Here is an 18967-nt window from a genome sequence, read left to right as displayed (position 1 = left end):
AGAAAGCAAAAGTATTGTCTCACTTCCATATAACTTTGACATTTTAAAAGAAGCTTAAAGAAACAGTCACTGACTAATGAAGAATTATGGATGACTCTCTTTGGCCTTTTCCATTTCATATAGTAAAGTAGTTTCAAATGATATATTTAATTTTCATCTGAATAAATATGGTTCTGAAGAATCAGAATTGAATCACTTATTATAGTGACTATCTGGGAAGATTCTCTATGATTGTGCTTTGGATATTTTTTGATAGATTTACATAAAAAATTTAGACAAAAATAATTACTGAAATTGGTTGTGGAATACAATTGAATAATGTAAATAAGCAAGGCAATTTTTACAGTGTCAATGTGTATTATGAAAAAACTCTGCCAGAACATTGGTTGCTTTTAATTTTGAACAAACTAATAGCCCAAAAAACTTTTAATAATTTTTATGATGCTTTCCAGTCTGCTTTTGGCTAGAGTGTCAGAAGGTCAAACATCAATCAATTTTCAATTCTGTCCAACATGGATTTGTGAAATATATATATAGTTGGGCCAATGTAGTTTCATGCTATAAAGTTTCAGAGTCAAAGTTCATATGTAGAGAGAATGAAATGAAATCAAATTGAGACTTCTAGTTCTGCCTTCCTGGATTTTTTATTTTTAACCCTTCTTCCCTGTCTTGCTTCCTTGAACATATGTTTATTGTATATAACTACATACAATTTACTACTCTGGCATTACCATTAGGTAGCTAGGAAGAGATGATTGAAAATCTTCTGTTGTAACATACAGAAGTATAATGTAAGCTAACTTGTCCCAATTACTCAACATCTCTTGGGTTTAGAATTATCTTGACATGGTGAGGTAGATTTCATATGCCATCCAAGACCATGTTGTTTAAGTCCTATAGAACTCTGGTACAAATCCTGTCTCCATTAGCCAGTATATTCTTAAAGGTCAGGATGTTGTTAGTTATCACAATTCTTAAACATTTTCCTCATGAATAAAGAGAATGACAAGTTGGAGAAGTATGCTGCTTACAAATTTAGTATTTCGGACTCCTGGTACACATCTCTATTCTTTGACTCTTCACGGTAAATCATCATGTTAGTGGGTATTATAAATTAGATGAACTGGAAAATACCTCACAAGGTAGGAGTAATACACTGAAAGATCTCAGTTAGTCACAGAAGAAACCTACCCCAAATAGAAAAGAGGTGAATAGGAAACAAAATAAAATTAACATCTGCTCAAGTGTTTTGTGCAAGAAGAGGACAAAATTGGACTTTCTAACCCCTGAATGTTGTGTCTGAATCCTAATACTTCTTCACTGTAAATTTTCCAAAGCAAAGATATCCAGATTGTTGACTGGGTACTCCCACCTAACCATAACAGGACACAATTAAAATGAATTTTCAGTGTTAAATATATTGAAAGCCAAAACTAATTTAAGAAAGTTGACATTTAAAAAACAAGATAAAGAATTACAAGGCAAATCATACACAATGCACTCAACTATGAACAAAACAATCTCCAAGTGTAATTTATATTGATATTTTGACAAAATATTGTTGGTGGCTAACCTGATTTGTATTGTTTCCTGCTGATGTTATGAGTAAAATAAAAATGTAATAAAACTACACTAAAAAGAAACTTATGAAGCATTAATTATATCATTCTAACATGTCCCTTAAGAATATAACTTCTAGATGCATCTTGTGACAATATTTGTATTTTGACACAATTATTTGTCTGAAATTTATTTTGAACAGAGAATTTGATACCTAGATTTGTCCTCCAGATTAATGAACCCCTACTTTACAAAAATGAACGCATGGCAGGTTCTCAGAAATTAAATAGGAATAGATAAAATACTGAAAATATTTTATCTGTTTGCATCCTTGAAGTAAGAGTTTCCTGTTAAAAGGCATGCTGCTTTACTATTTTTCTTTTTTATTGGGTCTTTGTCATTTTCCCATTGAAACAATACCTTAAATGCTTTGAGGGTGATTATATATTCAGTTTTATTTCATGTATGCAAAACTATAGCCTTAGGTACCCAGAATAAGGCGTTTTAGGGTCTAGGAAGAAAGGGCTTTTTGGTGTAAGAGGGGAAGACGAAAGATGAGGAAAGTTTCTCCTTACAAGTGGCTGGCTGACTTTAACCAAAAATTCCAAATAATCAAAATTTGTCTGAATTACCTTTCCACTATCCTTTCCATATCCATATTCTTTATACAGGGTAAAACATTTGTATAAGTTTATTTCAATCCAGTAACTCTTCAGTTGACACGTTTAAGGTTTCAGGGAGGGAGATGATGTGTTTTGAGTTTTAATCTAATACATAGGGAAGTCAATCCTTCTGAGAATTTCTCATGGAAGTCAGCATAAACCAGAAAAGTAGGTTGGGCCAGAACTTTATACCTACTAAAGGAAAGGAGCTTTGATGAAGATGGAAAATATCTTTGTCTTTAATTTGCATTAGTGTTCAAAGGATATGTCACTGATAGCAGTCTCTCAATGATTGTATGTCCAAACCAAGTTGAAACTAAAAATGAATTTGAAGCAGTTCTTAAGCTCAGAACTATTTTAGGGACATCCCTGGTGGCTCAGTGGTTAAGAATCCGCCTGCCAATGCAGGGGACATGGGCTCAAGCCCTCGTCCAGGAAGATCCCACATGCCACGGAGCAACTAAGCCCGTGCACCACAACTACTGAGTCTGTGCTCTAGGGCGCAAGTACCACAACTACTGAGCCTGCATGCCACAGCTACTGAAGTCCGCATGCCTAGAGCCCGTGCTCTGCAACAAGAGAAGCCATCGCAATGAGAGACCCACGCACCGCAACAAAGAATAGCCCCCACTTGCCACAACTAGAGAAAGCCTGTGCGCAGCAATGAAGACCCTGCGCAGCCAAAAATAAATAAAATAAATAATTTTTTTAAAAGACCATGTTAATCTAAATAAGGAGATGTGACAAAATTTGAACAACATATACAATTTCTGGTAAAACAACATTTAGGCACTGAAAAATGCCAAACTATAATTTCCCAAATATAACTCTCGCAAGTCAGCAGGTCCACTGTAGACCATATGAATCAATGTCGTCCTCCATCACGCCATCATAAAAGAGTCCCACTGTATTTTTACCATACTTCCATAGATACCCTTCTCTTTTGTGTCTTAGAAACCTTAGTTTGCTAAAGAGCAGCAATGATAGGAATAACAAAGAAGAAAAACGTTCAAAGTATGCTGAGATTTCTGGATGTAGAATCAACTCAAATAAATGACTGACCAAATTTAATAGATGGGAGAGAGGGAGGAAGCACTCTTCATTGAGATAGTTAATAGAACAGGAAAAATGGTTTTATAATAGGCAAGATGGAGTATGAGACAGTGGAGGGTTTATATGTGTTGAGTGTGAAATCTTGATAAGACAGTGAGATGAGCTGGGGCAATACAATATGTATATGGATTTTCTGAAGACAGGGCTGGATGATAGAGATTTAGTCATGTTTATTTTGTAAGTGATCGATGAAGCCAGAGCAGCATATATTGATACTATTATCCAAGAAGAGGGTAAGAGTGAAAAGATGCCCAAGAATGAAAACTCAGAACACCAATAGGGGTAGCATTGAAAATTTTTAGAAAACAGGTTCGTGAACAAGAGGAGAGAAAGATGGGATTACAGGGTTGAGGGAGGGATTTTGGTTTGAGGGACTTTATGTTGATAGATTCAAGGATAGAAAAAGACATTAAAAGTACAGAAAAAGATGGGATCATGGATGATCTGTGACCCTGAGGAAGGTGAGATGAGACAGCCTCTGGGCTGGAGTATAGGTGGAGAAATGAGCCCTGTGGGAAGGGAAAGGTCATGGACACAGAGTGCTTCTGCTCTCACTGGTTGCTTGAAATTTCTACTCTAGAAATTCACAATGACACCTAATAACTTTCCCTTAACAAACTGCCAGCTTAGCAGAATTTGTTGTCTGTAATTGCGAAAGTCCTTTTAACTGTGTCTTAAATAAAGTTTAAACTCCATTATGAGCAAAAAAAATAGCTAAACTAATGGAATAAAGGTCTTTAAAAGTATTCACTTTGCTAATTTACCCTTAAAATTCAAACTGAAAGGTAATAAATGTTCTTCACTTTTCCTCTCATTACTAAATGATGTATTCTGTATTGGTATGAAGCATCTTACTAGAAGAGTGAAAGCCGGTTTAATGTGACAAAACCACTTAGGCTGACATGCCATCTGCTTGTCTGTAGTGAGTGTCCTAGTGGTTATAAAACTTAAATTAAAGAAAAGAAAATACATGAATTAAAAAGCTAACCAGGTGTCCTGGTTAACATCTCCTATCTTAATAAACTGGGAAATAATAACCAAAATGTGTTATGATATTCTACCACTTGATTTGACTAAAAGTCCCTAGCAGTATTCCTTTAAAAGTTTTTTTTTGTGCACATTTTATTTTCTAAAAAGTAAAGGGCATGAATGTTCTATTGGGTGGGCTGAAAGGTTTTTTCCTTAAGATGGCTCTAGTAGCACTTAGTAGTAGTCTTTAATTTCATTCAAAACAATTTTGTTAGATAATAGGTGACAGCTGTCTTATCAGTGTGCATTTATAAAAAAGACATCAAAAGTGGTGAATTTTTGTGTAGCCATTTTAATATTGAATATGGAAGAAAAAAGCAACATTTTCAGCATATTATGCTTTACTATTTCAAGAAAGGGAAAAGCCAACTGAAACACACAAAAAGATTTGTGCAGTGTATGGAGAAGGTGCTGTGACTGATTGAACGCATCAAAAGTGTTTTGTGAAGTTTTGTGCTGGAGATTTCTCTCTGCACAATGCTCCATGGTCGGGTAGAGTTGAAGTTAAATCAAAACAGTAACTGAGAGCAATCAACGTTATACCATTTGGGAGATAGCCAACATACTCAAGATACCCAAATCAAGTGCTGACAATAATTTGCACCAGTTTGGTTATGTGAATCGCTTTGATGTTTGGGTTCCACATAAGTTAAGCGAAAAAAACCTTCTTGACCATATTTCTGCATGCAATTCTCTACTGAAATGTAATGAAAACATTCCATTTTTAAAACAAATTGTGACAGGCAATGAAAAGTGGATACTGTACAATAATGTGGAACAGAAGAGATCGTGGGACAAGCGAAATGAACCACCACCAACCACACCAAAGGCCAATCTTCATCCAAAGAAGGTGATGTTGTATATATGGTGGGATTGGAAGGGAGTCCTCTATTACAGGGGTCCCCAACCCCCAGGCTGCAGACCGGTACCAGTCTGCGGCCTGTTAGGAACTGGGCCACACAGCAGGACGTGAGCGGCGGGCGAGCGAGCGAAGCTTCATCTCCCGTCGCTCACGTTACCACCTGAATCATCATCCCCGCCACCGTCCGTGGAAAAATTGTCTTCTATGAAATTGGTCCCTGGTGCCAAAAAGGTTGGGGACCACTGTTCTATTATGAGCTCCTTCCAGGAAACCCAATGATTAATTCCAACAAGTACTGCTCCCAATTAGACCAACTGAAAGTGGCACTGGACAAAAAGCGTTCAGAGTTAGTCAACAGAAAATGCATAATCTTCCATCAGGATAATGCAAGACCACATGTTTCTTTGATGACCAGGCAAAAACTGTTACAGCTTGGCTGGGAAGTTCTGATTCATCCGCCATATTCACCAGACATTGCACCTTCGGATTTCCATTTATTGTGGTGTCTACAAAATTCTTTTAATGGAAAAAATTTCAATTCCCTGGAAGACTGTAAAAGGTACCTGGAACGGTTCTTTGCTCAAAAATAGAAAAAGTTTTTGGAAGACAGAATTATGAAGTTGCCTGAAAAATGGCAGAAGGTAGTGGAACAAAAGGGTGAGTATGTTGTTCAATAAAGTTCTTGGTGAAAATGAAAAATGTGTCTTTTATTTTTTATTTAAAAAACCGAAGGCACTTTTTTGGCCCACCCAGTACCAATCTAGGTCCCAAAATTTTTCAATTAGCTTTATGTAAAAATATAAAAGATGAGGAAAACATAATTTGATTTTAATAACGGAGGTTTGGCAAATAGTAGAAGAGCATTCTTAAAGTGGGAATGATTCATTCTCCTGGTTCTGCTTCTGGGCAGCTAAAAGTGACTCAGAAAGACTTTCCAAATGTCAATAGAAAAGAAGGCTTTAACAAGTCTTATAGTATGGAATTTACCAATCACTATGTTTTTCATACTTCACTTATAAAACTACCATCTTTAGGTGTAACCAACATTTTCATCAATTCTGGGAATGAAGGGTAAATCTGTGTCAAGTAACTTAATTTCAGAAGTTCAACTTCAAATTTTCTACTCATTTGACTCATTCTTTGCTTAACACAATTCTAGACTCTTCTAGCATGGCCTTGAAAGTGTCTTGAGAGAGACTGTATGTTTTGCTTAAACTTAGGTGATTGAAACATTGGTTATCAGTTAACAATCTAATTATTAATTTGCAAGTTTGATTTTATCAGAAGTTATATAGTGGTGCTGGTCTTTAAGGAGCAAATTCACACTAATCCTACCTACAATATACAGATAAGAGTGGCAATTTAAGCAACCAATTTACAAATCAGAGTGGCAATTTACTGTTTATATATATAAGATAAAACTGGCAGGAAGACTGATATTGTTCCTAGACCTTAGAGGTAGGGATTGGAGCCAGATCCTGTGAGTCTGAATACCAGCTTTACTATTTCTCAGTTGGGCAAGTCAATTAACTTATCTATGCCTCAGTTTCCTCCTTTGTTAAGGAGGAAACTGAGGCATAGAGAAGGAGGCATAGAACTTGCCTCATGAAGTTGTGTGATTATTAAAAGAGTTAATATAGGTAAAGCACCTAGAAGAGTATATGACAGATAGAACACTGTATGTGTCAAAGATTATCATTGAGTCCACCCATAAGAACAAACAATAGATAAGACCATTCATTACTCAGGATAGACAAAGCAATGTTTTGAATGAATGTAATAAGAGATCATTGTGCAGTGAATGAAACAGAGAAAACTCAATTCAAATCTTTAGGCAAATCATAAATTCTATCCAAAATCTAGCTTGCAAATATGCAAAATGACAATAATTAGATCTCAGTAAAATGGCCCTATGAATACTAACTTAGAATTATGCATGTAAAGGACATGGCACAGTGCCTGACACATAAGAAGTACCTAATAAAGATCAACTTCTTGTCGTGGTAAAACAATGACATGACTTGCCTGTCATCATTATAGTTAATTCTAGGTAGCTAATTTTTGTCTTTAAAAAAATCTAAGCAATCTTCACTTCAAAATAGACATAGTGTTCCCATAAATTCTCTTTTTCCTTGAAACTATGCAACCCATGGTAATCTGTGATTAAAAAAAACTTCACTCCAAATTCTCCTAAGTTCAGCGACTGAAAATAAAATGGATTTAAAAGCAAGTAGATATGGATTCAAATACTGGCTCTAGCATAAGCTCTTCAATCCTGGGAAAATTATTATGCTTTCTAAACTCATTTCTCATGTGTAAATTGGAGAAATCCCTTCCTTTACTTGTTTTTTGCTTCTTCTTCTTCCTCCTCCCTTCCCTTCTCTCTCTCTCTCCTTTTTTTTATCCTTTCTCTCCTTCTCTTTCTTCTTACTTAGTTACAGTTTAATCCTCCTGATGACACTTGTGGGAGTAACCTTTCTTCTGTGTTAAAAATTTGAGAAACGCCCTTAATATCAAGGTCTCTCTATCATCTTATCTGATTGTCTCTCTGGCTGGTTATTATGTGTCATGTCATCTGTCCATGCCTATCTAGCAGGTTGATAGTATTTCTGCAGAAGAATTTATATCTTTGCTACCTTTGTTGACTAAATTTTACTCAAAAGTCACATGTTCTCATCTTGTCCACACATTCTGGAGCTATGTAGATTAGTCTATTTAGCAAATATAAAAGAGAATAAGATTCTCAGGAATTTTTCAACAACACTCCAGCTTACTAACTACTGTGTAAAAGCAGAAATGCATGGAATAATTTCAGGTCTTTCATCCTGATTTTCAGTTTTCATTTTAGGCTATTAGAATTAAAGCTTTTTAAATAATAACATTTTTACTACTATAGAAATAATATAATTTAAGTAATATATATTAAGATATGTAAAATATGAAGAGTGAAAAATATTGATTATATCATGTTTATTTACCATTTTCACATATTTATTTCCCGCTATGTTTTAAACACAAGCATAAACACATATTTTTTACATACTTTGATTGAGATAGTATGTGAAATTTTAAATGCTGTGTTTTTTACCTTCCAAAAACATTTTCCTTTGAAAATATTAATTTTTTTTTTTTTTTTTTTTTTTTTTTGCGGTACCCGGGACTCTCACCGTTGTGGCCTCTCCCGTTGTGGAGCACAGGCTCCGGACAAGCAGGCTCAGCGGCCATGGCTCACGGGCCCAGCCGCTCTGCGGTATGTGGGATCCTCCCGGACCGGGGCACCCACCCGTGTCCCCTGCATCGGCAGGCGGACTCTCAACCACCGTGCCACCAGGGAAGCCCTGAAAATATTAATTTTTGAGACTGTATAATATCACATTATATAAATATGTATCCTTATTTAATCTTTTCACTATTATAGAATGTTTATTTCCAAATTTTGCTATTGTAAGTAAGGCTGCAGTGAATTGAATATCTTTGCATATAAGTTACAGTTCATGTTTCCATATCCTTATGAATGTTTTTAAAGTGAAATTAAGTCATTGGGGATTTAAAAAAATCTATTCTAATTGCATAGGAGAAAGAACATAAACATTAAACACTGACCACAGATATTTATCATGTTATGATTAACCACAAAGCTCTACTCCAGGAAATTCCTTACAGAAGCTAACATAATGTAGGAGACTGTTTTTCATAAAGAAATTTAATACATCTCTAAAACATGTATGCTGCCTCTTTCTTGGCTCCAGGTAGATCCACAGCTGTTAGCTAAGGTGGAAATGATTTCTTTTCTCAGTAATAGCTAAAACCATTAAATGCTGAAAATAATAGAACATAATATATGTTTTGTTGCAGATGTTTTTAATGCCCATATAAATAACGAAGGACAGGCAATGCAGAACTATGGGTCCCAAGGAGTATTCTAATAGCAACTTTAGATGAAGGGAATAATTACATTTTAAATACTTCTTCAGATTTACCTAAAAATGAAATCTAAGGCTTCTGACTTTATCATAAATTAAAGGCAATTATTTCATGTACCTTTTCATGTCTGGAAATTCCTTTACTACTTCTTTTGTCTATGCTAAAGTAGTTAAGGTTGGAACATGAAGAAACTCTTCTAATGGTGGAAGCATATCAGAATCTACATGGCCTTGGTCGGAGAAATGGGACTCAATGCAAATAAAGTCAGTGCATTATAAGATACTTGCAATCTCAATATTTAATTGCTCTGATATATTTACTCTTTGTTTTGCTATTTCCATTTTTATCTCATGCATGTTTAGTGCCCAGATCCATCATGCAAACAGGACTTGTTGGCCTACCTGGAACAGATTAAATTCTACTCTCACCAGCTGAAAATCTGCAGTCAAGTTAAAGCTGAGATCCAGAACCTGGGAGGAGAGCTCATCATGTCAGCGGTGAGTACTGCCCCAGACTTATCCCATCACATGTGGAAGATACTTGAAACAAAGAAGCTACACCCCACCTTACACCACCAAATCTTTTAGGGCCATGTAGGTTAGAAAAAACTCAACTGGAGTATATAAAATTGCATGAAACTAAACTAGCAAGAAATCTTGCCAGATTTCTTAAAGAAATGTTAAGTCAGTATAGCTTGTCTTAATTTACTTCAGAGATTTTACAGTAAATCAGGTTTTGTAAGCCCCTTGTATAAGAAATGGATGTGTATTTAGAGCATGGTTTTCTTAATTGAATCCTATATTTTTTTAATAAAAATAAGGGCATATGTAATTGCAAATCAATGAAATAATTGCTTTATTACTATTAATTAATATTCACTTTCTCATTATTCATTTTTATATCATAGAAATTCAGGTCTTGAAAACTGTTATCTCCAGATGTAATTGTAGCAGTAGAATATGATGGAATGTAAATAGGTTTAGAGGAACCTTCATAAATTCTTTGGTGACCCTGAGTTTCAAATTGCTATAAAATGACCATGGTAGAAATAATGTCTACCTTTTCTACTCATCTTTTAATAACAGTAGATCATTTCTCTAGAGTGGGTATGGTAATAAAATAATATTTGATGTCTATATTGGATTCAGTTATCAGTGACTTTGAGAAGGACATTGGACAAGATTATAAATTTAAGTTAAAGGGAAACATCATGAACATTCTAAGAACTTATATTCATGAGGACAAATTTTTTAAAATGACAGCATACATATAAATGTGTAAGGCTGGAAGCTCTTTAGCCAGACTTTGGTCTTTCCCCCAATGAACTAACATTTTTCAAAAGAACATAGTTGCAAAACAAAAGCAAAGGGAATTCCTCGGCAGCCCAGTGGTTAAGACTCTGCACTTTCACTGCCAAGGGCCCGGGTTCAATCCCTGGTCAGGGAACTAAATCCCGCAATCTGCACAATTGGCTTAAAAAAAAAAAAAGCAAAGAATTACTATCAAGGGTAGTCGGCTGGGAACTAATCCTTACTGACTATCTCTTGCCTATATTTTGTCTCATTTAATCTTCACAATAACATGCCAGATAGATTGTTTAGTTGTTTGTTTTATGTTCTTTAAAACTTGAAAAAAAAGGAAATTTAGAAAGGTTAAATAGCTTCCCCAAGTTCCTATTAGTAAATATCAGACCTGGGGGTTTACCTTCAAAGGTCTTGCCTTCTCTGTTCAGGTGGACAGGCTTGAATCTATGATGAAACTGAAAACCAAAAATCAAAAGTGAATAATTTGGAAATTATGTCTAAATAATTATTAGAGATAAAATATTAGTTTCCTTTATATTCAAATTTTTCAAAAACAGTAATACAAACATAACCTGTGCTATATTGGTTCCCTATCATTTTTCAAAGGAAAATTCATTTTAAGTAGTCACTGTCTATCCACACAGAAATGTGTGTGGGTATATGAATCCGTGTGTGACTACATATATGCATATATACAAACAGAATACACATACGTATATAAACATTTTAAAATACTGTATCTTTATTTTGGATTATTAGACACTCAGTCTTCATTTTCTCACTTAACATTATACTACTTTATTTTTATATTTTTAAAATTCATTTATTTAATTTATTTATCTTTGGTTGTGTTGGGTCCCCTTTGCTGCGCGCGGACTTTCTCTAGTTGCGGTGAACAGGGGCTACCCTTTGTTGCGGTGTGCGGGCTTCTCATTGCAGTGGCTTCTCTTGTTGCAGAGCATGGGCTTTAGGCATGTGGGCTTCAGTAGTTGTGGCACATGGGCTCAGTAGTTGTGGCTCTGGGCTCTAGAGTGTAAGCTCAGTAGCTGTGGCACACAGGCTTAGTTGCTCCTGCATATGGGATCTTCCTGGACCGGGGCTCGAACCCGTGTCCCCTGCATTGGCAAGTGGATTCTTAACCCCTGCGCTACCAGGGAAGTTCCCATTATACTACTTTAAATGTGTAAAAAATATATTTATTTGCAGACCCAAGCCTGTCATCTGTTTACTTTTCTCAATTTCACACACTCACCATCATTCACAAGGTCTAAATCCATATGAATTTTCTTTTCCAATTATATATTTACCTCTTCATGTTGTCTGAAGCTAAGCTTTCAAAAATGTTGATAGAAGTTTGGCATATACATTATGTTAAAATGTATTACTGTTAATGGCCCCTCCAAATATAATTTCCTCCAGATGTACAAATTGAGTTTTTATCCCTTCCTGTTTGATATGACGATTCAAATTCATGAACTTTACATATTTTACAGATAGATTAAGCATGAACCATTTAGAATCCATGATTTACAATTTAAAAGCTGTCATTATATAAAATGAAGAATAGCATTGCAAATCCAAAGCTATTTTGTCATCATTTCACCCACAATTTTCCATTAGAAAAAATAAATCTGAAGAAGGGGAGCATGTCATGCACCCTTTTACATGCCTTACTGCCATCTGCTTGCAGGTAGATCCTGGAAAGCTTTTAAAATACATTTAATTTGTGTGTGTCAAAGCACAATTGCTTTATTCTCTCTGTGATCCTGAGTTCTCGTCTTCTTTCTTCTTTAAATTGAGAAGAAGTTCTAAACTAAGCCATCATTTTTCTGTGAGGTCTTTTGAAAAGTAATAAACCTGATTGTAAAGCAGGGAAACCCATTAAAAATTACAGAAATTTGGTATTCAAAATGACACTTTTCAAAGCTTGCATTCCAAAATCAGATTCATGAAACGTTACTTTTAACAAATATATTTGGTTAGAAGGAAATAGGTATGAATGGAATGCATTTCTGGAGTGAATGGGCAGAATGTATTCTGGGTCTGGAGTATCAGCGTTTAGGATAAAGAAGATTAGTTCATAACATAAAGGAATTTGAAATAATTCTCAAAATAGACCATTTAATTAAAATAATTTTCCAATGATTCTTATGTCTATCTGCAAGCATTTAGCCTGAAGTTACATATTTTATTTATAACGAAACCAAAGTGTAGTTAGTCCAAAACTCCAGCCGCGAGTTGAGCGTCCTCTCAGTACCAGGCAACTGAGAACATCTGGGAGATGCAAAGCCTCCTTTAAGATCCTCAAATATGTGCAAAATTAAGGTACATAAAATATACCTAAATATACAAAAATGACTTCAAAATAATGTAATAGGCCATATGATAGTTGAATGAACAAAATCATATGGTAAGAGGTGAAGGAATAATTAATTCCACTGATGTGGCAAGTGAACAAGAGAAAGCTCCAGAAAGTGGTTTGACTCTAATTTGGTCCTTGATTAATAGGTAAAACAAAACAAAACAAAACAAAAAACGCTGTATATTTATGAGGGAAGGAGGGGAAAAGGATTTGAGGTAAATAGAACAACTGAAGTAGGAAGATAGAAATAGGGAAAGATGAGGACTTTTATGGAAATAACAAACAGTCTGAAGTGATTGCAAACAACTGGTACTTGGTCTGTTGGTGTGCATTAAGGGGGGTGGGAAATAGAAGAGAAGCTTTAAATGAAACTACGCCTGTTTCAAAAGGATCACTAACAACATTTCAACTTTATCTTATAGGCAATTGTGAGTAATTGAAAAAGTTGAAGTTTGAAATAGGTATAAACCAATATATGTATTTAGAAGTTAACATTTTTTTAAAGAGTTCATACCTAACCTTTTATTTTTATTGAAGTATAGTTGATTTATAATATTATATTTGTTTCAGGTGTACAACACAGTGGTTCAATGTTCTTATAGATTATATGCTATTTAAAGTTATTATAAAATTATAGTTATATTTCTCTGTACTGTGCAATATATCCTTGCATCTTTTTTTTATTGAAGTACAGTTGATTTACAATGTTGTGCTAATTTCCACTGTACAGAAAAGTGACTCAGTTATACACATATATACATTCTTTTTTTAATATTCTTTTCCATTATGGTTTATCCCAGGAGATTGGATATAGTTCCCTGTGCTATATATAAGGAACTTGTTGTCTATCCATTCTAAATGTAATAGTTTGCATCTAGTAACCCCAAACTCCCAGTCCATCCCTCTCCCTCTCTCCCTCCCCCTCGGCAGCCACAAGTCTGTTCTCTATGTCTGTGAGTCTGTTTCTGTTTTGTAGATAGGTTAATTTGTGTCATATTTTAGATTCCACATATAAATGATATCATATGGTATTTGTCTTTCTCTTTCTGACTTACTTCCCTTAGTAAGATAATTTCTTGTTGCACCTGTCTTGCTGCAAATGGCATTATTTCATTCTTTTTAATGGTTGAATAGTATTCCATTGTATATATGTACCACATCTTCTTTATCCATTCATCTGTTGATGGACATTTAGGCTGTTTCCATGTCTTGGCTATTGTGAATAGTGCTGCAGTGAACATTGGGGTGCATGTATCTTTTTGAATTATAGTTTTATCTGGGTATATGGCCATGAGTGGGATTGCTGGATCATATGGTAATTCAATATTTAGTTTTTTGAGAAACCTCCATACTGTTCTCCACAGTGGCTGTACCAATTTACATTCCCACCAACAGTGTAGGAGGGTTCCCTTTTCTCCATACCCTCTCCAGCATTTGTTATTTGTAGACTTTTTTTTTTTTTAGTGTATTTATTTTATTTTTGGCTGTGTTGGATCTTCGTTGTAGTGTGCAGACTTCTCATTGCAGTGGCTTCTCTTATTGCAGAGCATGGGATCTAGGTGCGCAGGCTTCAGTAGTTGTGGCTCATGGGCTCTAGAGTGCAGGCTCAGTAGTTGTGGCACACGGGCTTTGTTGCTCTGTGGCATGTGGCATCTTCCCAGACCAGGGCTCGAACCTGTGTCCCCTGCATTGGCAGGCAGATTCTTAACCACTGCACCACCAGGGAAGCCATTTGTAGACTTTTTAATGATGGTCATTTTGACTAGTGTGAGGTGGTGCCTCACTGTAGTTTTGATTTATACTTCTCTAATAATTAGTGATGTTGACCATCTTTTCATGTGCCTACTGGTCATCTTTATGTCTTCTTTGAAGAAATGTCTATTTAGGTCTTCTGCCCATTTTTTGGAAAGGGTTGTTTGTTTTTTGTTGTTGAGTTGTATGAGCTCCTTGTATATTTTGGAAATTAAGCCCTTTAGGTCACATCATTTGCAAATATTTTCTCCCATTCTGTATGTTGTCTTTTTGTTTTTTTTATGGTTTCCTTTGCTATGCAAAAGCTTGTAAGTTTGATTAGGTCTGATTTGTTTATTTTTGTTTTATTTCTGTTGCCTTGGGAGACTCCTCATATCTGAATATCAACTTCACAAAGAGGTAGTTTGTACCTCTTAACACCCTACCCATATCTTGCCCCTCCCCACTTCACTCTCTCCAGTGGTAACCACTGGTTTGGTCTTTATGAGTCTGTTTCTGTTCTGCTATATTTATTCATTTATTTTTTAGATTCCGCATATAAGTAATAGCATACAGTATTTGCCTTTCTCTATCTCACTTATTTCACTAAGCATAATACTTTCTTGGTCCATTCATGTTTTTTTTTGCAAATGGCAGAATTTCATTCCTTTTTACTGCTGAATAATATTCCCGTGTGTGTGTGTTTGTGTTTGTGTGTGTGTGTATGCATCTGCATGCTACATCTTTATTTTACCAGGGTGCTGATAGATGGAAAGATGAGGGACTGGAAGATAGAAAAGTCTTTAGGAATGATTTTTTTTTTTAAGTCCAAGAGCATTAACAGTGAGAACCCGTGTTAAGGAAGTCTTGGTGAGAATGGAGATGTATGTATCCTTGCAAGAAAAAATTCTGAGGTAGAAATGATTAGAATCAATGATCTATTGAATTTTAAGGATGAAGAAGAAGGAAGAATTAAGACTTACCCCCAATGTTTTGAGAGTTCGTAGCTTTCATAGTTACAATTGGCATCATTAGCCAAAAGCTATACACAGAAGAAAGAGCAGATCATTCAGGTTTTAGTCGTAAGTGACTTAGTCATAAGCAACTAAGAGGTATCCAAGGAGAAAAGTCTAAGAGAAGTTAGGTATATGGTTTTGGAACTGAGGAGAGAGACATGAAGGAGAAATAGATGGGATCATCCAGTGAAAGTATGCTGAATAAGACCAGAAATAGCTGAGACAGAGATCCAGAAAGAATGTTTTTCCTACACATGTTATTCTAATGTGCCTCTATCAGACACAGAGACTTAGTTGTAGCCGTTTAAAGAAATTGGGAGTTTACTATCTCCATAAAAATAAATAAATAAATAAATCCAAGAATGGGCAGTTCTGAATGTCAAATTCACAAAGTCATCAGGGAATCAGGCTCTTATGTCTTTCTGCTTTATTATGCTTGGCTTCTGGTTTCCATTTTTATTAGGATCAAAATATGTCTTCTTTAACTCTAGTAGCTATGGCATTTGTATTCCAGACAGTAAAAATGAAGAGAAGCAGAAGCAAACATTCCTAAATCTTTTTTAAGTCTCTTGCAAATGCTTTCTCTTACATATTATTGCCAAGACTTCAGTTATATGGCTATGTATAAGTGCAAAGGACACCACAAAATGTAAAATTTGTTTGTTTGTTTCTGTGTGTTTTAATCTAGTCATGTTGCTTTCCCCAACTAAATCAGAGTTTTGTTTCTATGAAGAGAGAATAGTTATTGGGTGACAACTAGCAATTATACCATATCCCTCTATTAGGACAAAATTCACAGCAGTACTCGTATATATCCTAATTATCTGCTTTTTTATACGTTTTCTCCTTTAGACTATAGAGTCCATGAATATCTTTGAATAATTGAAGATACAATAGCCAGTAACTAGAAACACAGAAAATTCAGGTTAACTGAGCCTTAAAGCACATATTGGATTTTACATTTATAAGGTATCTTTACATCTTTTCTGAAGCAGGATCAGTACTATGGTGAAAGCAAAAATTAGGCCATAGTGGGCTGAATATTGAGTATACAGTAAGAGAGAAAAGATGGTAGCTTACACTAGATTTTCCAGCAGTTTGTAGTTGAAAGGAAGGAGGAAGTAGGGGGTGGGGAAGAGACTGAGACAGACTTGGGCAAATGGAATTGCTGGAAGCTTCTTCTTATTACTTTTTTTTCCCTTCTCTCTTTTTTTTTTTTTCAAGCATTTTACTTATGTACTTTGTAAATGGTAGTAATTGAGCAAATGTTTAGGTAAAGAGCAAGAAGCCAGAAAAGAATGACTCTATAAGGATTAAGACTGTAACTGAGAGAATAAAATCTTAAGCAAGAGAGAAGGAGTGAAATTAGGAAAACAGGTAGAAAGTGTAGATTCGGAAAAAAAGAACTTTTCTCCTGAGGAACAGATCCAGATAAATGAAGAGAAATGAGGATATAAAAACATTTAGATATAGATGAATGAGGATATAAAAACATTTAGATACAGTCATTTTGGTAAAATGGGAGCAGTAATTTCCCATTAAGATTAAGACTTGAGTGCTTTATCCACAGTTTTATTTTAGCAAAAGAACAAAGTAAATATGTCCATATATTCAAAGACTTTTCAGTATTGCTTAGAAGAGAAAATAATCTAAGTTAATACCAATGATTTGTGATATATACTGTGTGCTAGACATTATTCTACCAGTGCTGAGCTCCAGGACATTGCCTGGATTATGGAAATTGACTCAGCTTCATTTTATCCTTCAGTAACATGAAAAGGAAGCCTTCCAATGGCTATCCTCTCTTACAAAAAGGGGGAATATATAAAAGCTTAATTGAAAAAAATGATAGCAAAATACAGTGAAACCATGTAATTAAATGTACTGTTGCAGATCATTTTCCATAGCCTTCTTGACTTATTAATGTACTAATTAGGAATACATTACAAGTATAACTCTAAGAAGATTAAAATGTACCTGGGTTACCTAAGGGCATTCCAATAAATTCTCTGTCAGTTGTTCCTCTAGCGGCCTTAAGCATGGTGCCAAGTGGGGAAGCTATTTTACCTTGTGAAAGGAGTCTTGCTATAAAGAAATAAATATTCTTATATTCTAGCCTGTATATATATATGTGTGTGTGTGTGTGTTTGTATATATATATATATATATATATATATATATATATATATATATATGAAGTTTAAGAGAAAAAATCAAATAATTAAAATGGTTTTAAATTCTTAAAATTACTCTTTCCCAAAGTGTTATGCTTCTAGGCTAGCAATTTTTTATACTACCTAAAGCTGATTAATTACATAATCACCATGTTTTGTGCATTTCCTTTAATGTGTTTAATTGTGCTCTCTTACCCTGAGCAGGTGTGCCAAAGCCACAATTTAAAAAATTGGATAAATAATAAAACTAATCAGTCGGGGGTGGGGGGGGGATGATCAGCAAGATGGAAAATTTGCCAAACAACAGCAATTCAGCTTTAGCTGAAATCAAGGGGCAGTGCACATTCAACTAGGAATGATAGGGAACAGTAACTATGCAGCTATTGACTGAAAGAGCCACTAGGGCCTGCAGAATGCAGGCAATGAATTACATACAGAAGGATTTAGTAGGTTAATGTGCTTGCCATGTTAAGACATTAAGGGAATTAGTTAATGAGCTTTCTGAACCTGCTGTAATCATTGGTAGTCATCAAGAACATTGGGAAAACTAAAAGAAGATTTGGAAAATCAATGAAGTATTTAGAGATTTAAAAAAGGACTAGGAGATGTATGAAATGGAATGGGGAGAGATGAAAGAAATGACAAAGGGGAGAAGGGCGAGGAGAAAAAGTAAAGAGAAGGAAGAAGACACCTGGCCAATGAATTTAACTCTCAAGAATGTTGGGAGTTTTCAGTTTGTTTTTAGTGCCGAATAGGAGGCAAATGGAAGTAATAGACCTTAGTAATTCAAAGAATATATTTTAAAAACAAGAAAAAATGTGGAGGTATTTTCTTTTTTTATTTTCTTTCTTTTTTTTTTTTTTTTATTCCTTGCAATGTAGTAAAGTAGTCTATGAAATTCTCTTGGTATTTAGGTAAGCTGATATCACAATGGATTAGATTTTCTTGATTGTGTTACGCATCTGGTTGTAGTAACACTTGAAGGAATCTTATAATCTCTTCATGTTATAACTATCTAACTCAAATTAGCTTTACAAACAATGAAATAGGTCAAGGACTTTCAATGACTTGCCTTAGTGCATGACAGTATCTAACAGCAAAGTCAGGGCCAGAATCTAATTCTCAAGTTCTTTACTCCATCACTACCGAAAGTAAGCTCTATTGCCTCCAAGTGGAGTTAGTGGCAAAATGGCAGGAGGTGGTCTTGGTATACTCAGCTGGGATAGTTGC

The 18967-nt window shown here is 35.0% G+C and overlaps 1 protein-coding gene across 1 annotated transcript in view; it reads left to right on the top strand.

The window, feature by feature from the left end:
- CTNNA3 (catenin alpha 3) overlaps positions 1–18967 on the top strand; it is a 1654963-nt gene that overhangs the window by 1591211 nt on the left and 44785 nt on the right. The window contains exon 17 of the mRNA XM_082639545.1: positions 9513–9647. Within this exon, the coding sequence (XP_082495671.1) occupies positions 9513–9647 (135 nt within the window). The remainder of the gene's footprint in view (positions 1–9512; positions 9648–18967) is intronic.

The sequence above is a fragment of the Mesoplodon mirus genome (assembly GCF_964341445.2).
Source record: "Mesoplodon mirus genome assembly, chromosome: 2".
Lineage (NCBI taxonomy): Eukaryota > Metazoa > Chordata > Mammalia > Artiodactyla > Ziphiidae > Mesoplodon > Mesoplodon mirus.
This window is presented reverse-complemented; position numbering and strand designations above follow the sequence as displayed.